Source organism: Falco cherrug, chromosome 4 (assembly GCF_023634085.1).
Source record: "Falco cherrug isolate bFalChe1 chromosome 4, bFalChe1.pri, whole genome shotgun sequence".
In the NCBI taxonomy this organism is placed as follows: domain Eukaryota; kingdom Metazoa; phylum Chordata; class Aves; order Falconiformes; family Falconidae; genus Falco; species Falco cherrug.
Window position 1 is genome coordinate 35299819 of NC_073700.1, and position 25921 is coordinate 35325739.

General features: G+C 39.4%; 1 protein-coding gene across 1 annotated transcript in view; it reads right to left on the reverse strand.

The window, feature by feature from the left end:
- Positions 1-270: 270 nt before the first annotated feature.
- LOC102059979 (BOS complex subunit NOMO1) overlaps positions 271-25921 on the reverse strand; it is a 28782-nt gene continuing 3131 nt past the window's right edge. Inside the window, exons 7-32 of the mRNA XM_055706939.1 lie at positions 25531-25683; positions 24357-24494; positions 23507-23596; positions 22832-22937; positions 22285-22435; positions 20963-21140; positions 20059-20200; positions 18934-19065; positions 18034-18170; positions 17674-17761; positions 16738-16801; positions 15556-15651; positions 12928-13137; positions 12557-12639; positions 11404-11563; positions 11156-11282; positions 10431-10544; positions 9627-9754; positions 8884-9025; positions 7925-8008; positions 6341-6451; positions 4371-4472; positions 4032-4151; positions 3011-3103; positions 1949-2081; positions 271-1676 (exon numbers count right to left, since the gene is read on the reverse strand). Of these exons, the coding sequence (XP_055562914.1) occupies positions 1950-2081; positions 3011-3103; positions 4032-4151; positions 4371-4472; positions 6341-6451; positions 7925-8008; positions 8884-9025; positions 9627-9754; positions 10431-10544; positions 11156-11282; positions 11404-11563; positions 12557-12639; positions 12928-13137; positions 15556-15651; positions 16738-16801; positions 17674-17761; positions 18034-18170; positions 18934-19065; positions 20059-20200; positions 20963-21140; positions 22285-22435; positions 22832-22937; positions 23507-23596; positions 24357-24494; positions 25531-25683 (3081 nt within the window). The 3' untranslated portion in view covers positions 271-1676; position 1949. The remainder of the gene's footprint in view (positions 1677-1948; positions 2082-3010; positions 3104-4031; positions 4152-4370; positions 4473-6340; positions 6452-7924; positions 8009-8883; positions 9026-9626; positions 9755-10430; positions 10545-11155; positions 11283-11403; positions 11564-12556; positions 12640-12927; positions 13138-15555; positions 15652-16737; positions 16802-17673; positions 17762-18033; positions 18171-18933; positions 19066-20058; positions 20201-20962; positions 21141-22284; positions 22436-22831; positions 22938-23506; positions 23597-24356; positions 24495-25530; positions 25684-25921) is intronic.

The window sequence follows — 25921 nt, forward strand, 5'->3', positions numbered from 1 at the left end:
TGGTTTCTAAATATAATTGGAGATACTGATTTCTTGGCATTTAGTTCTGCTTTAGAAATTTATCTCATGCGTCGGTTTTCCCCATGTTCTCAAAAAGCACCATGACTTCTCTGCCAGGTGAGAAATGGCAAGCTATATTTTTGCTAGGAATAAACACTTCAAAAGCAGAATAAACCCCAAAACACAGGGCTGGAAGCAAGTAGGCCACCACTGTGCTGCAGAAGGCAAAAAAAAGAAAATTCTGAGAAGAGACATTGGGCAAATCCCAGGTTTAGAAGCAAGCATTAAAACCTTTTTCTTTTTATTACCAGCATTTCCAACGTTAAACATCCGTTCCACAGTCCAGAGGTCGGAATATCTGGTACCCCCTCAAGGCACATGGACATGTGCATTTTTTCCCAATACATTCCCCCAAAGTAGCAATACCTTTCTTAACATTCACCAGCTTAAAATAAAGATGTACTGAAAATGTACAATTTATCGTAGGTCTTACAACACATTGGTTTTTTCTCCATATATTTCATCACAGCAATATAAAATTCAAGATCATTAAGTAAAGAGCATGATAATTTATTAGAGCTTCATCTCAAACTCTATATATACATGCTTTTTCAACATTCTTTGTTTTTAGTATGATCTTGATAAAATTTCCCTCAGAGAGATTAGAACGATCACTGAATGAAGTTTTAATTATTTAGACCCAAACTAATGCAAAATACCAACAAAACCAGCATAAAATCTTTTGCATCCAAATTTCTAAGAATGGTAGGTTTTGTAAGTTTAAATATTTAAATGTAAAGGGACTTTATTTCAAGTACTGTAAAAGAGAAACATTGCCACTTACTGGCTGTACCAACGTCTTTGCAATATTTGTAGGCATTTATGTGCATCTTTCAAAAGCTCTATTAACCTTTATACTATTTGTCAATAAAAAGCCCCATTAACATTTAAACTGTGTATGTCTACTTCAAACAAGAATCAAAAGATACCCTGTAAAACCCAGTTATTTATTGCAGACTACATTATTGGGACTGTACACATTGGAGATTTCAAAAAGCTCACATTTCTTAAAGTTAAAACAAACAAACAAAATCAATCATCAGTCGGCAAAAAGGCTACACGTGGCCTGAGCAAGAGATGTGACAGCCACTCAGCTGAACGGGTATCACTGTCACCGCAGTACAGCTTTGTAAAGAACAGTACAACCAGCTGGAGTCGCTTCAGGAATACTGGAGGTCTAAGGAGATCATATTGTATATGAAACTGAAATTTAAACACCACCTTTACAGTAGGATCATCAGAACTTACCTGACATTAAAAACCAGCCTTACCTGACATTAACAATTTATTTTCATTGGGCAAAAACTCGATTTTAATCAAAGGTAACATAATCATTGGATAAAAACTGAAGTCATAGCTGTGCAGATGACAGACTCTTCCATCAAACTGCTGAACTGGAAGTGCCAAAGACATAATTCACCAGTTCAAGTATGTCCCCCAAAACTTTCCTTCAAGCACTACTGTTATAGTAAAATCCATATGTGCTGCTTCCATGAGATAGGTATTTCAAAAGGTAAGGAATAAGGATCCCAAAATCTAGAGACCGAAAGTGAAGTCAAGCAGTTTATTACCACTGCTTTTACAAATCATTCACGAAGACAGCATGACCTGTTCCACTGAAGAGAAAAAAAAAATAATCATTAATTGTCTTCAAGTATGGGAGATGCACTCACAGTGACAACAGAGGCATTTGTTTCATTGCTTTACAACAGAGATCTACAGACTCCACAGAAAATTTACAACCAAAATGGAGCTAGTGACAAATGGTGCTCATGTAGCAACAACGAAAATGTAAAGTTCACTAATTCAACAAGAACGTATTTCAGTGGCTTCGCTTCCTCAGGCTCCAGTCTGACGGAGCACCACTTCATGTGATCATTCCTTTTACCTCATGTCCGTCTTGTCTTCTGTTTTTTTGTTTGTCTCTTTGCATCTTCTGAGCCACCTGTGTCAGAACCTGTCTGTCCAAGAGCACGTACTCCTTGCAGTCGAGTTGTCAGCTGTAGCAATAAGGGAATAAGCTGGGCAAAAAAACAAAGGGGAAGCAGCTTGTTATTGCAATGGTAGGTAAGGTCTGAATGATAATGTTCTTTAGACCTCTACATCCCCAAACAAACAGAAGCCATAGCGTAAAATGTCACATCTACAAAGATATCAGAAAATGGCAGCTCTTCTTGGGAAAGAATCAAACCAAACTTCTGGGAATTTCTAGTAATAAAAAACTAAGATGATTGTCAGTAACATTTCTTCCTGCGGCCATCTACCCAAGAACAGCAGCTTGAGTCCTGAGTCTAGAAAATGACCGCTGTTTTCAGCAGAAGCACTTTCAATGACACTGTAGAAAATCCTGGAGATCCCCATGTTTGGTGCTGTCTTACCCATGTCTGAGATGAAATCAAACTGCACATACAAGTTTCTTTTATCAGCAAAACAGAAATCCAGATATATCAGAGAAGACTAGAAGAGCATAGCTTGTTAAGAAAGACAGAGGGGGTTATATAACAGGTAGCTATATTCCTCTTGAGAGCATTTCACTAGGGAGGGTGCAAAGCTAAAGAAACCAGACTCAATGACTTGCAAGATCTTTTTCCAGTCTGATTGTTCCTGAAGTCAATAAAATAATAATTTTCATTCCTATTACCACTGAGTCTGGTTATCTGAATTTGAATGATGCTGTGTTGTTGGTTTTCTTTCCACAGCCACCAAATGAGAAGACAAAATTCAGAAGCAGCCCAGGAACTCAGCTTCACACCAAGTTTTTTTGAAGGACGGTAACTGTCCAAAAACTTGGCTACACTGGCTTTTCTTAAAATGTTTTCTTAAAACATAAGGTAACCACTGACTGCATCTGTCTGGATAGTCACCTCAACAAGCCCTCGCTTAACACAGTATGAAGTATTCATTGACAGACAATAATACTTGGATAAGACAAAAAAATCCCATGACCTACCTTATCATGGTTGTAACCAGCCAACAACAGAAGCAGCGTCAGTGGTAATGCAATGTAAGATCCTTGGGCAATATCTTGTTCAGGCAGCTTTCTCTGGAAAGAGTGGGGACCATGGATTTATCCCTCAGCTTTAAGCAACGCCAGCAACAGGATCATTTGGCATGTCCAGCTCTTCCCATCCTGTGCTGCTCTAACTTTGCCTTCAACTTCAAAGAAGTCCCCTTCATCAGATTCATTCACCTTGTTACCTTCTTGCTGAGGTTTGCTGGTTTTTAAAGCTAATTCAGTGATGGTCAGCCTCCACTTTACAGTCACCCTGGCGTGCTTTGGTTTACCTGTCACATGCTGCCCAAACCTTTATGATCCCAATGATAATATTACAGCAACCATGCCAGCACTAAGTCTTTCAGGCACATCTGCCTCCTTCATTTGTAACTGCCATTTCATGTTTCCCTCATGTTTCACTGGCACCTGAGCATGCAGTGATGCAGAACAGAAATAGATCATTTAAGTATTACAGAGCAAACACTTCACTAAATTGACTGCACCGTTTGGAAGTGCAACAATACACTTCTCTCTCCCAAGGGAGAAGTTTTCCCCTGATGCTAGTTTGAAACCCCTCTGCTTTACCCTCTACTTCAGCTCCAATAACTAAAGCTCTCTTTTGGCCTGGTGATACTTCTGTCATACACGCACAAGTCTTTAAAGGAATTCTGACAACAATCCTACCTTTTTCCTTCAGCCCCCAGTTACTGCAGCCTTTCAGTTAGTCACAGCTACAACCTCTTCCTGAACTCCTTAGCTGCCTCCCACAACGTACCAGGTTATTACATCTCTGCCCGATGCCTTAAATGTGGCCAAATCCAAATTCACTGTCACTTTAAAGCTTCTCATAAAACGCCTTTACATTTACATTAATCGAAAGGTTGGCCAAAATGACAAAATACACGCAGGCTGTACTACCAGACATCACTCTCAAGGTGGACACTTGAACACTATTTTGTAACTATTTTGTACTTACAGTGGGACTGAAGACCAGAGTAATGTGTTTATGATATCCAATAGCAGTGAACAAAACTTGAGGCAGAGTGTAGTCATACTGTGATTTAGACAACGTAGAATCCAGGAGCACCACGTAATTCTGTGGGTAAAAACTGTATCAGTCTACAGCAGCAGTAACAGTCTGAGGCAAAATCAGAGTTAAATGCAAAAGTCAGTTTAACAGGTTTCAAAGCTTCTGGGACACTGGTCACTCCAGCACGAATACAATACTGCAGGCACACCACAAATAACACTTCTGAGTCCTTAGGGGAAAAAAAAATTAAAGTGACTTAAGCTAATTATTCAGCAATATTCTTACCTCTCCATCTCGGAGCAGTGGTGGGAAATGGAAAAACAGGGATAGGCCCAAGTTGACTGTATGAATTGGGTTGTCAAGATTTTCACTTTTATAGAGCTTCACCTGAGGGAAAGAAGAAAGCACAAACCTGGGATTCAACCCTGTACCACAACAGGTATTTCAGACATCCCACATCTTAAGGGATAAAAGCATTTCAAAATTCATCATGTGTTTTATAAACAGAAAGTTGCCAAGTAAGAACACCTGGAATTGTTCCAACCTGGGATGTGAAAAGTCACAGAAACAGTCTTTGTACAGAACTTGAAGTAACTTAGGAACAACTGATGTCTGACATCTTCATGTATCTAGTGCATTAAAAGTAGTCTGTGCTGTGCACCAACCAAAACTGAGTAATTCTTTAAATAATCCCAGCAGTTTCACAGGAATTTGCAGCTGGGGGTTGTTTCTATTTCTCAGATAGGCTCATTTTTCTTGATTTCAATTTCTCTACACTTACTTAACAAGCTAGAGATCCTCAAGTTACAGAATAGGCCTGAAGTCCCCAGCGAATAGTTTGCTCAGAAACCAGCATAATTATTAGAGGGTCGTATCACAGTCAAATAAGGCTGGTAAGGACAGCAGCATCTCCTTACCTGAGGCTGCCTGTACACACAAACGTTTATCAGCCGCTGTGCCTCCTCCAGAGGACACGGTAAGCAAAGAGATGTTTTTTGTGGACCACTCTGCAGCAGCCTTCTAGCACCTATACCATTGTTTCTATACCTCTGGATCAGATATTTGCCAAGGCTCAGCTCTCCTTACAAACACAGCCCAAATGAATTCTCATTGATTCTGCCCAGTGCTACCATGTTGCAGCTCAAATCACAGCTCACCGGAGTATTCCGTGTCGTTTCATCGAGTCTACACAACCAGAAGGGCCCAGACTGAGGTTACAAAACTGCTCACTTGTCTCTGTATCAAATCTTAGCAGATCTTCCAAAGACAAAAATTTCTGCCTCAAAAGCAAGGGTGATGATTGCACCCACCAACAGCACATGTGCATTACATGCAACGCAAGACCCAACCTAATACGAAACAGGTACAGGCTTGGATAACTTCCACATAATCAAATTTTGACATCAATTCCTATTTGCTCAGGCTGAACTGCAAGGGTCTAAATTTCCCCAAAAAGATGGGAAGCGTTCTCAGGTGCTCTTCAGTAAGGTGATACATTTTCCCTTCACACCTGCTCTGAGGGTTGGATCCTTTGGATGCCTTGCAAAAGAATCAACAGCTTAGCAATGAGATCTTGGCAGGTAAAGTGAATAACAGACGAGCCCGAAAGAAATCCAGGCATTGCATTTATATTTGCAGGTAACGTTTCAAGAAGGTTTTAAGCCTGAGAAATAGTGCTATAACTCCCACCATGCTAACACTTCTTGCAGATACTTCCAGCATTTGCACCCTAAGCCAAAAGGATCACAGATGTTTAGCAGTTTTTTTCAGATCACAGCACAGTCTTCTGAATTTTGAAAGTTTCAGTTTTACTGTTTGCCTCATATTCTTTCTTATAACTGTACTTTTAAATTCATGTGCCTTATGATACTGTTGCAGTCACATGTCAAAAATTCCAGGTATTTCAGGAATGCAGATCTCTGATAGAGAGGACTCATTTCACCCCTGGTGTCTTGCTCTCCCTACGGACAGGGCATCCCTAATCAAGGAAGAAGAGCCAGAAACATACAGGCCAACCTAAGAAAGTACTTCTTAAACATATTCACATGAAAAATGGAAATATTAAAGCAAAACAGTTAGGAACACTAGAATCTTAATTCTATCTGGAATTCAAATTCACCTCCATTAAAGTATTAGTCATAATTTGAATTAAAGGTGTGCTCTGGCTACTGAACAACTTCCAGTGACGCTGCAAAAAAAAAAATTGAGAAACCAATGGCAAATACACTTGACAAAGATGAAAGACTTGAACTTACACATAATGTGGAGAGATATTCAGAAGATGTAATTACATTTCCACTTAAATCAAATTGGTTAATCTGCCGGAACGCTATAATGTTAACATCTTCAATGTCACTGTTCCCAACCTGCAACATAAAACACAGCCATGTTTTTACCCAGAGGAGCAGTTAACAGAGGACAGTTAGTACAACACAAACAGTGCTCATAATTTTTCACAAAAAGTGAATTTTGTTCTATGCTAACCACAGGGAAACTTGAAGGTTTTCCAGTTGCAAGTACTTTTCCTCCAGAGTGCACAGCTCACAATTACAGACCTGTGCATTACCAGCAGAATCCTGATGGCATTTAGTTAAAACTAAAAATTGAAGAAGTATCAAAATCATACATTATTTTGGAAGAGGATGAGTTACATACACAAGACTGACTGATACCTGAACACCGGCCTCAGTATTTTGCATTAGTGCTGAGAGATGCAGATTACTATGCTACAATGTTTATACAGTTGATTAATGAGGAATATCCTCATATCATAATACAACCTACAAAAATCTGTAACTTTATATTCTTCAAAATGGTTTAAAATAAGAAATGTTTGTGTTTCCCAATCTGAATTCTGATCAGAGTAAGAAAAGACATTTACTCAAATAATAACTGTAGTAACAGACAGGTTAGGGTTAGGCCAGATGCCACATCAACAGTCTGGCACCACAGAGGCTGGACATCTTTCCTGCAGGTGGCTTTCAAACACTTCTCTCTGCTGAGAAAATGGCAGGCTAGCCAGGATCCTAGTAGTACAAGTTACTGTGTACAGCTGTCACTTGCAGTACATAACCTTCATATGATTTTCTGGCATTTGGGTTGCCACTTCCTTCCCCTTCCTAACCAGCCGCAGGAAGACACTAAGGTCTTGAAAGATTTCTGCCCTTCTGTTTTGCTTCAAATGAGGAAACCCTGGTCAGGTGGGTGTCTGAGCTCAAACGACCACCACCTCCCACTGAAAAGTTCCGGACAGGTAACAAAGGCTAATTAACCTTTGCTGGATGTCAAGAGATAAAAGCAAGACAGCTAATCTGAATCTGTAAGTACAGAGGAATATCTAACAAGATTTCATTGGTTTTCATTTCAGAGTTGTTATTACATCCTATAAAGATTTGCTAGTCTGAATGACAATTTCACCTACATCAAGACTGCGGGATTTGGACCAAATAAAGCATAACAAGAGTTATCTATCAATCCATAAATACGAAGAGATAACAATATGAGAATTTATGGCATCCTCAAGTCACTACTGCTTTGTTCCACGTCACAAAGAAATGCTGAAAAGTATTTATACATTTATTCTCTTGTTTCCTGATGTATAGTTTTCGTGACTGTGAGAGAATTCTTTTGACTTGTTTATTACTTAGGCTTTATTTTACTTCTGTTTTAAACTATGATGCTGGCATGCAATACAGGGACTATATTTAGGGAGCTAACTTGCTGAGAGCCACTTGTCTGAACAAAATGCATTCAACTACATTGCTGCTGATAGAACAGACATAATGCCTAGACAGATGCATTTCGCATTTAAGTGATACTACAAAAAAAGAAAAAATTACCTCAATTGCCCGATGCTGTGGTAAAGCTCTTTCAATGTGATCATTGCCTTCAGCTTTAAGTTGGACATGATACACACAACCAGGCTAAAAGCAACAGTCAGATGATAAATCCCAACACTGAATAATACATACTTGAATTTTAGAAAACTGTAAGAGAATTTTCTAACATTCCATTTAAGATACAGCACCCAAACAGATCTAACTCTATCCAGTTAAAGTTTTCCTTATCCCAAATAGAAAATCCAGCTCACTAACACTATTAAGGGCGTTTACTGATAGAAATTACAAAAGGGTTATCATAGAAATGTCACCAGCTTATTACATTACAGTATTAAAAGAAATCATCTGCTGTGAAGTGTTTTAGCTTCAAAGAAAATGCATATAACAAGAATAAAACCTGATCAAACACTCCTTTCTGCTACAGCAAATTGCTTACTCCATACATACTGATGCCATAAATTCAGCCTCCACATTTCCTTCAGAACAGCTTACTTCACATACATGCTGTACAATCAACATCATACATCCACCCAATATCCTGCTAAAAATGCACTGTCACAGTGTTTTCACAGGAGAAACTAAATGCTTCCCCAAATTCTTTTGCCTAAGAAAATTCTCCACTATAACACCTGAGCGCCGCTGAACAGCTGTCAGACACATTCAGTACATCGATCGGGGGCCCATGTCATGTCATGCAAACTGCTCAGTGTTTGTGGGAGGCCATAACAGTATGCTGGCACCAAGTTCCACAGGTTTATACTAAAAGTTTTTCCCCTGCTTTTGCTAGAATGAATGTTCATTACATGACAGTGTTTCCTAACACAGAGCGACTCAAGGGAATCCGAGCTAGCAAAAGTGATGGGAAAACAGAAATCGGTAGCTAATTAATAAAACACATTTTATTGCTCCACTATCATACTAACATCAAAGTAAATGATAAAGAGCATCCTAATCCTTACCAGAAGGCCACGTAGCCTGAACTTGCCCTCTTCATCAGTTATTGTGTCTTCTCCATAGATGCTACAGTCCTTCTGCCCCACAGCTTCTACGGAGACTCCCTGCTCAGGCTCTCCATTTAAAGAAGAAACTGTGCCGTAACAGCTAAAGGTAGAAAGAGAACCAATTGCTACAGATGTGCAGATGCTGTTTTAATGGACATTTTAAAAGACATTTTATTACCGTAACTGACAGAAAAAGTACTTAATATATTATCATAGCATGGAGAAGGAAACAGGAATTTATAATGTATATGTAAAACTGCTTCAAGCATTAGAATTCGCTGCAGTTCAGAGCACAACTTCGGGAATCCAAGTTCCTTGACCTCCATGAACAGCAGCACTTACCCCTGAGGGCAAGGAAAGTATGGATCTTGAAATCAGACACCTGAATTGCTCTACCATCCCTAGAATAGTCCTCTCCTCTCCCACTGGACATAGCACAAGCGACTTCCAGTGCCACTAACACAGTGCTTTCATAGCAATGTTTCTCCTTACAGTCCTGCCATCTGGGCTTAGCTATACACCCACACACATGAGAAAAGGATACAAAAAGTACTTAAACACACTATAATAGTTGAATTGTGCCTTCAAAAGTACCTTCCAAACCTCCAGGACGGAGGTGTATCAGGAGAAAATACATATTTTGCATAATGCATCCTGATACAGTACGCAGCATTTTGCACGGCATTTCAGCTCTTACTGACCTGTAAGCTGTTCTGTAACCAGTTATCCGAATTTTAAGATTTTGTCCTTCCTGCACTTCAATCATCTGTGATGATGGTTCAAAGCGAAACTCTTTCATCATAGGTTTAAAATAATACTGCCCTGGGCTCTGCAAACAGGCATAAAACAAGCTGTTTACTGACAGCGACACAAAAATTCACAAACTCCAAACAATTATGTTTCTGCAAGAGCTCCCTGAAGAGCTCAAGTTCTTTGTCCCAACCCTAGGTTAAACTGGTCGGAAAACGTGAGAGCTGAAAAACCGGGAGCACATTGGACAATACATCAATGGAACTCCACCAGGTGATAAAGCCTGAAGAGGGAAAGGAAACTATGGCCCTAAAACCTTCCCACAAGACCTCAAGGACAGGAAGGTGACCAGGAGAGAAGGATGTCCTCAAGGAAACTATTTAGGCATGTCTACACACATATACAGATCAATAATCTAATTAGATTTCTTTCCTCTAAAGAGTCTCAAATGATCATCAAGAAATTGGCTTGTTTCATGTTTACAGAGTGCAAATTAGGAACTGAGATCAATCAACATAATCTACTATGCTGGGGAGAAATCTCTTGCCAGGTTTGATTTCACATCTTTCACTTGCTAAGATTTTAAGTGCTGTCCACTGCGAGGGACCTACAACTCTCAATTGTGGGTTACAATTTCAAGGGAGACCATGCATCCCCCTGCCACTGAAGAGAGCCAACAGCATCCCTTTTTTTGAGGGAAAAGTAACACAGCATCGCGCATGCAGCCACATTCAGAAGATTCCAATTCAACTTACCAGATTGGAAAAAGTCAGCATGCCATTATCCTGCGTAAGGAGGTTGGACCGAAATACCCCTCCACTGAGAGACAGGAGAACTCCAGCAAGAGCCTGGTCATCCTCCGATTTGATCTGTTTTGAAAAAGCAGTAGTTTTAAATGGAAGTGAGGGTTGCTTTACAAAGGGTTCAATCCAGAAGCCCCTTGCTCTGACTCTGAGCACTCAGCTGTAAGCAGAAAAAACCAGCCACATCTGCAATGTAACTTCTTCTGCAAGACTACAGGGCTACAGAAGCTCATGCTCTCAACACCTAGGCAGTCACAACCACACATAGCATGTATCACCAGAACAGTCATCCTCTATCACTTCATTGTTGTGGCCCCCTGCACATCTTAAGTATACCAAAGACTAGAACCAGGCACTAGTTGGACCAGACTGTACATGAAAAAATCACCTGGATGGATAAAACTCATTAAGATAAGGTGGTCCACCCTACAAAAGCAAATAAAACCTGTCTTCTGGACTGCAGGCTCTAACTTTCCAATCTTCCAAAATATCTTCTGCACGGCAAGTCATGGTCTACAATCAGGCTCATCCACTGAGATCTGTTTCCCCAGGACAATATTATCCCCAAATCCCACACCTACTTGTGTTTGACTGGGAGACGTGGGTTATGATTTTTGCCTGTCTAGCTATAACTGCAAACACTATTCATTCAGAACCCAAAGTGTTTAGAACATTACCTCAAACGTCACCCCAGCAAGAGCAAAAGCTTTGAAGTCCCCAATTGTTCCTTCCACTGCAGTCAAAACAAATCCTTCTTTCTGAGCAGTAACTGTGTATTCCAAGTCACTGTGGAGTGGCCCAACACTTCAAATAAAAGGAAAGAATAAGTTTTTTTTAAAAAAGCACTTTGATATCACATACACCTTGTCAAGTCACCGTTGCACTTTAACGAAAGAATCCAGATCAAAATAAATCCATTAATTACCTGTAAGCCCCTTTGTCATCAGTGAAAACTGTGATGAGCGGGGAAGTTGCTCCCTTTTCACCAATGACAATCTCAACACCTTCCAATTCAGGATGAATTCGCCCTTCCAGAAACAAGCCTGCTTTTCCATGAATCTCTATCAGCTTTCCAGGACAACTCTCTTGGTCGTTGCAAAGCGGATTTAAGACAAACAAGTAAGTCAAAAATACACTCACTGTTCTGTCTTACAGCAAGAGTTTAACTACTTCCAAAGTGCTCAGCTGATGTTCTTTTACTTTAGAATAAGAGATCAACCCACGTGATTGTATGGTCTCTCAACACATCTTAAAACATTTGAACATTCCCAAAAATCAATAACTATCCAAAACTATAAGGACATCTCCAAAACAAACATTATGGATTTGCTAAGTACTTTGAAGATTCATTAAGTTACATATACTGCAGCCACATGGAGAAGATTCCAAAATACTCCTTTCTAACTTATACTAGACTGAACTTGGACAAAATTTTTGGAGATCAATTTCAGGTCAGCATATGCCATGTTTAATAACATAAGTAAATTTTTTTATTTCCCACCCCCCCCAGTGTATTTAGAATGTGCACAACAAAGAGGCACATCTCTTAGGGGTACCTAACATTTTCTTGTGATTTTAAAAGAGGCAAACCTGAGGGCAAGATGGACACTGACTTAACATGTAGCATCAACTGACTCACGATAACCCCAACAACTTTGAATTTTAATTTTTTTGTGAATACTTTTATTATTGTAACTTACTATGAAGAAAACTTAACAGAAACTGGAATTTAGTAACAAACCCAAAATACAAGCACTGCTTTGCACAACTATTTTTCTAGACAAGACTAATATGAGCAATTCTGAAAATGTGGTATAATATCCAAAAATCTAGCTCCTCCTCTTCTGTCAGGTGGTCTTTCAGCACTTGGAAGCATATTCTGCTGATAAAAACTGTACCTGCACCCGCTACCAGATACCCATGCTTCCAAATTCCGAAATGAAATCAGCCGAAAGAAACAGTTGCAACTGGAACTTTCCTAACGTTACCTTTGAAGAGCTATTCATACGTTCATCTATAAGGACACATTTCTGCCTTAAAAATCTACTCCTTTCAAACTAGATTGTATTTATATTTACCTCCACTAACAACTGTTTCCACATAAGGCGGGTAGAAAAGCAGCTCTTTTGATGATGGTGTCACAGTAATTTTCTCTCCAGATCTGTAAAACACAAATTGGAAAAAAATGGAATTAGTAGCTCTCATGTAGAACACAGTACTGTATATTGACCCAAGAATCCATCTAAACACCCAAGCAAAAAGCATCAACAATAACCTAAGCAAAATTCATATTAATGTAGTGCTAGTTTCCATTTAGCTCACAGTCAACACAGGCACAGGTACCCATACAGCAGCCCTTTCCTGTATGGAACATGCCACTATTCTGTCTGGTGGAAACACCAGACAACAGTACGAAGAATACACCTTGTCCATCAGAGCTTGGTATTACCTTGCCCAGTATGAAAATTCATATAGGAATGGTCCTTGGAGTTCCTCCACCATTTCTTGCACTGGAGGCTTTGTTCCTTCCTCCTCCTGACCCTTCTTTTCTCTCTCCTGTCGGCGGGTCTCAATTTCTGCCAGCTGCTGCTCCCTGCGTAACTCCTGTACCGATTTCAGGGGCCCTAAAACTAAGGCAGGTTCACTGTCAATGGATGACCTGAAACATGGAGAAGAAAACAAAATCACCTCCTTTCACATGGAGGGGTAAGAGTTTGTAATACCTGTTAATTACTACCACAGCAGGCAAGTCCCAGGAATATTTTTTTTAAATCCATTACTTTTTAATTTTGTTATTTATTCCAAGCAGAACTAAAACTTCTAGCCTCCATATCAACCAGTTACCAGTAGAAAGGCTCATTCACAGGCACTACAGGTAACCTACCCGGCCTATCAGGAAAGGACCTACTTGCAACTCTCATAAATCCTGCCCTATGACACTATAAACCATTTCAAGAAATGTACAGCCCTCTTGCTTCCTCTCCCCCTCTGCCATGCCTCAGCATCCCACTGCAGAACCAGAGTCACATGCCTACACATCAACCAGTTCGCAGTGTCCAGCACATCTCAGCTTAGCTTAGGTTTTGGTTAGGTTGAGTCTTGATTTTGTACCAGTTACCAGGCACCAGCTCTACTGCGGGGGCAATAACCTCCCACAGGCAAGCCAGCAGCAGTGGTAGATTTTTAAGTCAAAGGACCAGTACCTTTACAAGAGCCCTCTTGTAAAAGAAAAAGCCTGGAATTCCAAACCGGTGAACATGCTTAATACAGAAAGGATGAGTTATACAAAACCAACAAAAAGACTGGTAAGGTGGTTTTTTTCAGTACTAGGAACTTCCCCTCAGAACTACCTCTCAGGAGTATACAAGAAGAAAGTAACTCCTATCACAACTAAGTACTACCAATTGCTTGCAATTCCCAGGAAAAGCTCTAACCTATCTACCCGATACACTTGAACTATCCAGCTATCTTGTCACTCTCCAGCGAACAGATTGCTAGTTTAAGTTTAATCAAATTCTTTAAATCAGCTCAGAACAATGCATCTCATTTCATTTTCCCTGATCTTACATCCTCTTTTTTTTCTACCAATTCCTTCTAGTTTCCAACCATCCTTTCTATCTTATCTTCTGCCTCTTCTACAACAGTCTGAAAAACTGTCACAGAACATTGCAAAATTCTCTGAGAAGTGAGCTGAAATGATCACTATTACTTTTCCTGCAAACACTTTAGACGATCAGGATAGGCAGGATAGTTCTGTCTCCTGCTTCAGTCTTCACCTACATTCTGGGTTTTTTTAAGAGAAACAGATATTGTTGCTCTAACACTAAATTTCATCAAGGCTTTAAACTCATTCTCTGCAGTCCAGAGGCAACACAGAAATGTATTTAAAAAATATATTGTCTTAAAACCTATTAAAAACCTGTACAGACACACCCAGTCTCATGATAGTCATAATAAATTATTACTGTCTCATTTTTCAAACATAACAAGCCATCATCAAAAATTGTGAAATATCAGCTTCATTTTTGGTTGGGGTTGTTTGGGGTTTTTTTGGTTAACTGAAAGTTAACAGGTCAGTGCCATGGATCTGGTATACAAACACAGACTTGTAAAAAAACTGGCTTGCTTTTAAATCCAGAGCTGTTCCTTTTACGTTGACGACAGTTCACAAATTGGACTTTGGCTGAAAAGCTTCAGGCAGGCTTGAACAGAGACAACCTGCAGCAACTGAGCTGCCTTAAAAGTACTTGCCAATAGTCTCAAAAATCCAACCACCCTAGGTCAGTATAATATTCCCCTACTCACTAAGTTGTTTTTAAAATCCTAATAGCTCTCTGCTGTCTCAATGTTTCTTTTCCAGCTGCTGCAGTTGCCCAGTAGTTGCAGTTACAGGTTCATTAAACTCAGGGAACTCGAGGCAGTGCTCTGCAGATAATTTATTCTCTGAAAAGATGTCTTCTACACTCATATAAGTTTGAGAACCCATAGTCTAGACCAAGTAGACATCAGCAGAGCATTAATAAAGCACTCATCATTATCAGACACTTCCAGGCAGATCTGGCACCTCATACAATTAAAGCTGTTCACAAATCAGTGCTCCCTAGTGAGCTGTCTGTTCAGCTAAACATAAATTGGCACATTAGTATGTAATCACTCTGCATGGTTTTCCTTTTATAACCCTCTTCACACCAGTAACAATGCTCTAAAGGAGTGGATTCTCATTCTGAGGAAACAAAAAGCAAAAAAACAGATGCCTGTGCTAAAGAGCTCTGACCTAAGCTAAAACAATATCCTCTGAATTCTGTATTGAAACCTCAGAAAATCGTACCTTTTTACCATGACACACAAGTGGAAAGGGGCTACACTGAAATGAAGTGACAATGTGCAAAATGAGGGCTGTGAATTATTTATCTACCTATAAAGAACTCAAAGCACAGCTTAGCACAAAAACCTCGAAGTCTAGTTGGATGCCATCCCCTTCAAAAGCAGCCACAGAAGTATTAAAACCAGAGTAAAACTTTATGAGAGATGTCTTTTTCTTCCACTTTTTATAGCCGAAAGATTTCTTTGTTCTTACTTAATGGTAACAGTCACATCCATCAGTTTATCTGTTATAATCGTGCCAAGGACATGGTGTCGAACTGCGGTGAGCGTCAGTATACTAGGAGAGGACCTGTAAATCAAAGCAACAAAGAGATGAATTCAAGATCCCCCTCCTAAAGAAAATAACCAAATCTTATTTAGCAGATTTTGTGCTCCCATCCCTAAGTTTAAAGCACTTTATAATAGATGATATAGAAATGACACAGCAAAGCTGTAGCGCTGAGATGATAGCATGTCAGAAAGGGAGCATTTTCCAGCTCTGAATCCCAAAGCACTGCACGACATTGGCCAAATTAGTTCCTTCCTCTGTGCCTCGTCTCAAGCTAAAGCTGATCTGATTGATTTCATATGCACAATACCTTTACACCCAGCAGAAGGACACTCAAAACTTCGTCATATTTGACATAGTTCACCAAGGTGCCCCAAGTCTAATGTTGCTTTGCTGCCAAAAGAGGGTTTCTGCTTCTATCCATTCACCCACTGCTGGCTCTCATCTTCAACATACATCTCTCTTTGAAGTACTTTGAATTCAATAACACAGCAGAAAACAATCAGATTTTAATGCAGAATGTGTTTTCTGCCATTTTCATGAATTAGATGTAGTCTGGGAGCAGAAAACCTCTTTTTTGGAAGCAAGGTGCCATTAAGCACATTGACAGACCATAACCTCTAACTAACTAATAAAACACGGCTGACAGGAAGATCAGCACTGCTTACCGGTGCAAAAACTGAGGTGAGCAGAATCAAGCCAGAGTCATGGCACTAGGGACGTACAACGGTAGCATATGCTTCTTGGTAAACTTACTATCCTACCTTTTGCATTTCAGCTCTTACAAGTGATCAACTGTTTCCACTGAAATCTCTCTCCTTCGTTACAAAGCTAAAGAACATTCAACGGAGAGAAGGCTGACAAAACTATGCATTTGAAGTTGCAGAAGCATCTTTAATGCCTACCATTAGTTGACTTCATTTTTTTTTTTAAGACTAGAAACACCAAGAGAACACATCTGATACACTTTGCTAAAGCTTCCCTCTATCGGTTAGAGACAGTCCTAGCAACACATCCTGAATTGCTGAAAGCAAGCAGCTGCAGCAGGAGGAAGCTTTATGAAAGCACACTGACAGTTTTAAGATCAAAATCAGATGTTGCTCTTACGTGTCATAAGTGTAATACTCATGTTCAAACTGGTGGCAAGAACGTGGGGTCACTTCATATACACCTGTAAATGTGAAGTCAGAGAATGGTCCACTGAAAAAAGTCAAGCTTACTGTGTTGGCTGAATTCTCAGATCACATGTGACCTGAGATACAGAAAAATTACAGAATTTGACTATGTGTCTACTGCCTTTCACATAGACACTTGTAAATTAATTCACCTCTGTGTAGTCACAGATCACTACTGGAAGCTGCACAGAGTTTCTAATGTACATCAATACAAAACACAATTAAGTATCATTACATAATTACAAACATAAAAAACCAAACAAGCTCATAAGTAACCTGTTAATGTCCCACCACTGATACCTTTTGACTGATTACAGAACCACTGTATTACTGTATTGTGAATGAGACCACTGGTTCTAAGGATGAAATGTACAAAGCTGAAAACTGAATCAAAACCAAATAGATTTGTTAACTGTTTAGCAAAGGGGCCATACAGAGTATTAGCTCTAAGACACCGAAAGGAGAAAAAAAAATAATCTAATCTTAAAACATTCTTTTTTCCTATTACAGATAAGCCTGCAATACTTTCAACGATTATCCCTCAAGAACCCTGTATTTAAATGAAACATTCTAACGTGACTGACAAATAGAAACCATATGAACAAGATTATTTTAACATGCTATTCATTCATAAGAGATCAAAGCCTTTCACCAAGTAAAAAAAAAAATTATTTTCCTTCTGTAATCTGTATTTAGGTGAAGGACTATATAGTAGCAGAATTCTAAAAACTTAGAATGGGACATTTATATACAGATGTAAATAAAACAATGCCCCTCAGAAACAACAAATTTTTATTTTTTTAATGCCTAGTAGTATTAGTGGACTGGTTATTTTTCATTTTTAAAACTAACATTTTAGAGCTGTTACCTGGCTTTGAAAGACAGAATCTATTAACTCCTTTGGACAGGTTATAAACACCAACATTCTCCGGTCCGTTTCCATCCTGATAAAATTCCTGTGAAGCCACAACAGAATTCACTATTAGTAACTACCAAACAACAAAATGAAAACGGTATTTGTCTAAAGATACATTAATGCTTCTCTTTTATAGCAGGTAACAACACAACACCATTTTACTAGAACTAAGAGACAAATCTCAAAGCACTCTAAACATCAGTGTTGCTGTGCTATATGACTCCCTAGAGACATGAGAAAGCCTTGATTCCAAGTATAATGCAACCTATCTACACAAGTTCATTAAAAAAATGACGTTTGTTACCTACATACCAGTGTAATTGCATGAGAAAGAGAACAGCGCAGCATATATCCAGTCTGCCTGAATTCTACTCCCGAAACATCTTCCTCCATGACTTCCAACTCCAAAGACTTATTCTTCCAGCACCAGTCTTCATGTACGATGCTTACTAGAACACACACCGCACAAAGCATTTCAGTAACGTAAAACTGTGAATAAGGACAGGTTCTGTGGTATAAAAAGCTTGTATCACTCTAAGTTCCCTGACAACAATCTTCAAAGCCAGATATACAACAATGACTACAGTAACAGACCTGGCTCTCAGCACTGCGGCATCACCAGAAATCCAGCACAGCTCAGAACAGAAAAGCTATTATAAAAAATATTATGAAGTCTGGTCACCCTGAAAGTTCTGCAGTGTGCACTACCACTGTGATAGTCAAAGAAGCCTAGAGGTAATCATAACCTAACTCCAGTTTCACCTGGCGAAAGGATGTTCTGGCTCATGTATAAGAAGAGCAATCTGTACATACTCTTCCCTACACCTTTCCTTGGGAAACAATTTATTTTCATAGTAGGCCAAGGCAGGCTGGCCAAAAGACACATTGCTCTTAGGAGGGGTACTCTGGAAGCAGAACAGCTAGGGTGTGCCCCCGTCATTAGGCATGCGACAAGTCAGTTCATGATAAAGTCCCTCCCCTCACACCAGCCATGAAGACCCTAAAACAGGGGAGCAGTTACCTAACAAAAGGGTTAGACATACAAGATTAAGAAAACCTGATCCAGTGTTGTATAGTATTTTTGCAGATTCTCTCAAGTTTCAGAACTAGTTCCATGTTGAACATATGGTATCAATAATAACAGAACTATACAGATTAAGTCACAAATTTAGCTACTAAGGTAACACTTCAAGTTGTTCTCCATAACCCTACCTTTGTATTTGCCAGGTAGCACATTTTCAAACGTGAAGGCCACTGAGTCCATGCTTCCAGAAAGCTGCAGGTTGCGTTTTTCACCCTGGCGGCTCACAGACTGTAACGTCACCACCAGATCACCACAAACATCTGTGCAGAAAAGACAGCAGAAAATGAGACTGCATTCCAGCTTGCCAGCTTTGCCTCCCAAACCTCCACTCCAAGCAAGCTTCTTGTGTGCTAACATTAAAATGATTACACTCTTCCAGTAGAGATCATTCCCAATTAAAACCCAATTAAATTAAAAATTTAATTAAATTAAAAAATTTAATTAAAATTAAAATTAAAAATTTCTTAAGCACGTTTACCAGTGCTTTTTTGCAATCTCCAGGAAGTCTGCGACTGTTAATCCTATTATCTAACAGCAAGTAACAACCAGAGGCCACCATTAAATCCCAGAGTTCACCTTGCTTGGCAGAGACTACAGGGCCCACTAAACACTTGAGAGACAGAACACAAAGTGCAGAGAGGATTCAGAGAGGAAAAAGGAAGGGCTAAAAAGTCACAAAAGTCAAGCTCCAGTCATCACTCGCTGAAATCAGTAGGTAATCCAAGGAAAATAGAAGAGAGGAACCTCAGACTAAAATAAAGACAAAAAGCTTATGAAAGAGAACAGAGATTGCAAGCTTCCGTCAACAGCTTGACCCTCTATCCTACAAGTTTTTACATGCACTACCTTGGTGGGTTTTTTTCCCTAAAAATGTCTTTTGTACCTCCAGTACTTCTCTGATTGATATACAGTATCCCTAGTGTCCGCCAGGAGCATTTCCTTCCAGTACTTACCCATCTTCTGAGGAAGGCAAACAGGTCAGAATTCCTCCCTGAGGAAGGAATGCTTGCTTATTCCTAGCAAGTATTAAAAATAGGTGGACAACTCTACTCCACAGTTTATTAAGGTAACTTACCAGGCTGTAACGTCTCCCAAAAGAAAGAGCTGCTTTATCTATGTGCTGGAAGTTAACTTTACTTATCTACTAATGGGGCTAACCACAGCAAGTGTCTTGATCTAAACAGTACTCATTCACATGTGCAGTGCTGAACTGCTCTGTTCCCATTTCCACTTCACTTTCAAAACTGGCTTACCTAAACAAGAGATCTTCCCCGAGACAGATGCCAAAAACTGAGAGAAGGTCACATCCATTACTGGTCTGTCTGTAACAGTAACAGGGAACATTTTGGGTTTCAAAGCCAATCCTGCTCTGGTCTCAGCCTCTGGAATAATTACCTGTAGAGTACATGACATGAAAACATCATCAGCTTTTAGATACCAGACCAAATACACCCCTTCTGCTGAGTTCAATCCACTTTTCAGCAATAAAAAAAAAAAAAAGAAATTTATTGTAAAGCCCAGGCAAAGCAAACCAGCCTCCCAAATATGCTTTTCAGTATTTTGTATTAAAAATCCTCCAAAGAACTGCAATAAAACTGAGCTCAAAATCCTCCAAACAGCTCAGTTTCAAAAGTCTAAGTGAATTTCACTTCCAACACATATACCTGCGTTTACATTAGGCTATTTCATTATCTATGAGGATAGTTAGAGGCCTTATAACCATGCACTTCCTCATCTTCCAGTCTGTACTACCTCCCACAATGCAAATTTGTGATGGTTCTGCTGTGATCTATAATCTCAGGAATCATTTAGGCACCTGAGTAAAGCACACATTACATGTCTCACTCACAAGATAATACATTACGATAAGGAGTGGTCTAAGAGGCATCACAACTAAGAGGAGAGAAATAAGAACTTCCAACCCCAATGGCCTGATCTCCTGATCTCCTTTTAACAGGCATAATGGACAAGAAGCATGCAAATCTCAGATTATTAAGGAAAAAAAAAAAGAAATAACTGTCATTGTTTAAATAGTGCAAACAGGAAAAAAAAGAGGAAAATCTAAACTCAGCTTCTCAAGTTTTAGAAATTAAATGTTTAAAGTCTTCTAAAACCTCACAATAGTCCTACAATGAAGAGATGGAAGCTTATTCTTACCTGAACATTGTATGTACCCGATTTTGCCTTAAAACAAAATGCTCCATGAGGGTCAGTTTCTGTTGTAACCAGTGATGCTTTGTCCTTGTCCTGAGGCATCATGGTTACCTTGTATTTACTAATCTGTTTGACTGTGTCAGGGAAACGAGTTACTGAGATCTGGCCGCACACACTGAACCTGTTAAATACAAGAGAGCCGTCAGAATAAATATCTTGATTTGACAAAGCTCATAAAAAAATACTTGTTTTAAAATGTCCTTACAAAGTAAACCTTGCTATGTTGAGGTACTAACACATGAATTGGAATGGATTTCTGAAAGAGTGTTCATATCAAAGAGATACTAGATACAAGTCCAAAATGTATTAATGGGATCTTTTCTTTTACAACAAAGTCACCATGATGTTATGGTTTTATTTGCAAGCAACTTGCTTCACACTTCTCTAACATCAACTCAATCACTTCAAGCCTTTATTTTTTTTATTTTTTGGCTAGGCAGGCAATTGACTTAGGCTTGCCATCTCTCTGTTTTTAAATAGTTTCAAATGTTTTGTGTCAAAGACCTCAAATATGATAGGCAATTCACTGGAACACAACCCTACTACACCTACGTTTGTGAATACAGAAGACAATATGACAAATTAATTAGAAGCTGTTAAACTTTGCTTTTCACCTTCAACAGCACAACATATTTAGTGACTGCAAAAACCTGTAACTGATCATTTAACAGCACATAGGGATTTTTTCTGATTAGCTAGCTAAGTCTGTATGAACTAGTTGCCATTTGCTTCAGTAAATTCCTAGTCTTCACTTCTCAGAAAGGGTGCCACTATTTCTTCCTTAGGAGAAGCTCCTGGACACAGAACCATGCCCCTTTTGTCTTCCTCAGCTTGCATTCTATCTCCCACTACTGCGCAGCCTGACACCCCCAAAATCATCCCATCACCATTACACAGGCTTATGCCCAGCAGTCAAAGAATGACAAACAAGAAAAAGACAATTCATATCAGACAACCATGATCCCTTTTCCTTTCTTGGTTCACATACCATTCTAAAATTGTTCAATATACCCATGTCTTAGCATCTTCACCTGCACAGGAGAGGTTATTAAGAGGGTGCTCTAAACCTTAACTAGTATTGAGCAAAATACTCTGGACAAAACATTATCCTGCACTCATGCTGTGCTATTAACTTGAATTTCTCAAGCAACACTTAGCTTCTGACAACAGTATGCAAGTCTGGGCATGATATAGGAAAGGACCACCCATTTTCAAGACCTTGTCTACATATCAGATTACATTTTAATCATGACACCAGTACCTACCCTGTTGCAATGATGTTTGCTAGCTGAGGTGTATTTGGTGCAATCTTCACGGTAATAGTATCAAAGAACAGATGCTCTTTCCTGGCATGAATTGTGTATGTACCTGTTGTTATGTTCTCAAGGCGGAAAGAGCCATCAGCTTTTGTTTTTACTGTAATAAATAACAAGAAGAGTTAAAAAAACAGAGCATGTGTTGACTGTCTATCCTGATGGGTTGAAAGAGCCAGAGGGCATGCACTGCTGTAGGCTATTTTTAATTTACATTGCACAACAAAGAGACAGTACTATGCCTTTTTTACTAGACCAGTCTTCATTTCCATATTTCAAAGCACAATCTGGCATATGGTTGAAAGAAAATAAGGTCTTCAACAGCAAAACAAATGAACACCTAATACTCTCCTCTAAGCCAGAAAATGTAAAATTAATCAGCTGCATGAAAACCACTTTAATATTTCAAATAAATTGCAACAAAAGTAGTGTATTATGTCCTGTACTTGAGCTTAATAAAGGCTTCTCTGTAGCAACAAAGACCAAGACCAGTGCACACCTTTAATCTGATTGTTCAGCGTCACAGTGGCATCAGCAACTCCTTCTCCTTCAGGACCGTTCAACACCCTGCCTGTGACAGAGAAACCCATCACATGGAAAACAGGCTGAAATGGGAAAAAAGCTAACATTAATCTTCACTCAGTAAAAGCAAACACACACCTACAGCAATCAACAGTGACCATTTTCACACACACATACATATAAAGGGAATTTATTTCCAGCTTTAGGAAAAAAAATGTACAGGAAGAGATTCTCAGTTTATCTGCATCACTACAGTTCAGAAGGCCCAAATGACAGATCATAATGCCATCACACCAGGCACTCCGCAAACCATAACAACCTACAGGCCCTTCTCCAGAGCTCTGGCACGCTGAATGAGGAAATTTAAACAACCTGAAAGATCACTGCCTGTCCACATCATGGACATGAAAGTGAGCATAGCACACAGCTTTTCCCTGGTTTTTTTCTTCCTAGTAAAAGGGACTGAAGTGTAGAAATACAGCATGATGCTGGAAACTGTCTTTATATGCTGTGCAAGAGGGTATGTGTAACAGACATCTTCAAACTTCTTACGAAGAAGTTTTTCTATAAACACACCTACTTACTGCTAAAATCAGTTATACTTTGACGGGAATGAATAGCACAAAAAGATTATTTCCTCTGAATGCCTTACCTCAATCTGTAAACTGTCATGCTCTACAAGGAAGTCCAGTCTAGATGGTGCAACATCAAAGGTAATTCTCTCTCCCCTGTAGAATGGTATCTGAAAGATGACACATCGCTTTGACTCCTAAGAAGCTATGACAACAAAACTGTTTTCCTTTACCATTTTCCATGGGTTTATTATCATCACACACCTCTATGAAAAGCCAATGGGCTGCAAACTATCCGGAAAAAATAACTGAGAGGGGTGGAGACAAGAAAAAAGGTGGTATTTCAAGATCAACTGATGGAAATCATATGAGATTATCTGAAAAGACGGAAATGTAACCCTCTACTCAGAATACAGCAAAGGTACTGTGATGTGCAAAAGCTTGCAGATAGGAGACTATATGATCACTACAAGGGTTAAAGGAATGAAAGAACACATTGAATCCCACTTCTAGAGTGTGCAGACTGAGAATGCAGGACCATCACTCTAGGCAGCGTGCAGACAGCCGTGCTCCCACACTGCCCGGACGTAATAATGAGAATGGGCAAAACAGAAAACAGAGAGCTTAAAGGACATGAAGTGGCTGTAGCCAAGTGAAACTTGCAGTGTCCCAGCAGCCTCTAGGTGTTATTCTGTGACTGGCCAATGTATTCAGGTAATTCAGAGCCTGATTTGCAACTAAGTCCTACCGCAGAGCCCTACCACAGCAACTTACTTCACTGTCATATACTTTAGGTTGAAGGTTCCATCCACTTAGAAATATTTCAACTCTTTCTGTTTTAGCAGCTACAAAGTTATGCATGATCTAGTGTAGAAAATGAAAGGTAACAACCCAATGGATAGACAAGCAATGAACTTTGTAGCTACTTACCACAGTGTATATCCCACTTGGCAGAGAAAGAAAGCTGAAAGATCCGTCTTCTTTTGATACAACATTGCATAAATAGGAGAGAGACTCATCTCTTGACTGGAATCCATCCACAGGAGAAATATTGCAGCCCACAACATCCTGTGGCAATAAATGTAATACAACTTTTTTTCTCATGCGAGAACAGAGAAAATTTGGGGGTGGGGGAGGATGTAGGACAGTTCAAAATATATAATATTCTATATAATCCCAGAACTGCACTGCATGTCTTAACATTAACTGACTTCAGTTCTGTGGACGAGCTTAACATTATAGAACAGAGCTCTACTCTACATAACAAATCACAGTACGTGACCAGATGTTTCACACTCATTTCATAACACACTTTCAAGGTGGCAATACCAGCTGTTGAACATTGTCTTCACATCAAGAAGGCAAAGAGCAGTCAAGAAGTCATGCTGAAGACACGTAACAGCTACTGTACAGTAAATTTCAAGATTTGTCTGGCAACATCTTGTGTCTTGTTCCAGAAACTGGTCTTTTGCCATGGAGAAGTGTCATCCTCACCAGGGAACATATTACTAACCAACATTTAACATGCAAAAAGGTGTAACTGAAAAAATATTGTCTTCCAATCGTAGCCCTCAACCTAACCCACATGGAAGATACAGATCAATAACATGCTGTGAACCGTATTGTATTTTGCACTTGTTGCCTGCTTCAGTTGAAGTATTAAGTTTTCTATGCCCCTGAACAGCCTGATTGTTGAGGAACCCTGTTGTTTGAAAAGAATAATGAGGAGTTCAAAAGAGTTGAAATAAAAAGAATTTTCTACATTCTTGTGTCCAAAACCCACGTAGACCTTAAGCCTCAAGTTTGCCAACATTTAAACAGATGGCTGTTGTTGATCTGAGTAATTCCACGGAAGTCGTGAAAATTCAGCATGCATGCAAATGTTGTATTTGCCTTGTTGGGGGCAGGGGGGGGAACTTAAGAAAAAAAAAAAAAAAAAACCAACAAAAAATACAGCCTGAGGGGTTGTACAGTTTATGTTTTCTCTAAGCCAAGCTCAATGAAGAACAGAGATAAGTATCAGGGCAACATGTATCTAGGAGCTATTTAGCTGCTTCTTATTTATGTCCATACTCATATTGAAAAGGTACTGATACGCCATTACCTCTTTAGTGACCGAAGAAGAGAAAAGGAGAAACATGACCCCTTTCATTGGTTCTCCATCACTCCTCACTGACCCAGAAACATTGTAGCCTGCAACAATCAGAGGGCTAGCAGCGTAAGCATTAGAACTTGTCACCCGTACCACTGTGTTTGACTGAAATACAGAAACACATACATTTCCATCAAGAGTAGGCATTAGACCTCATTTAGAGCACTGAAGTAACAATCAGAAGCTGTATATTCCACAAGAGAAACAGAGACAAGAGCAGCAGTACTCAAAAAGGGTCTACAGGCTATTCAAAACACAAAGACGCTAAAGCAAAGATACTTCACAAGAGTGTTTTTCTTATTTTACTTATTTAGAATTGCTCAGGATCCCAGAGCTCCTCAAA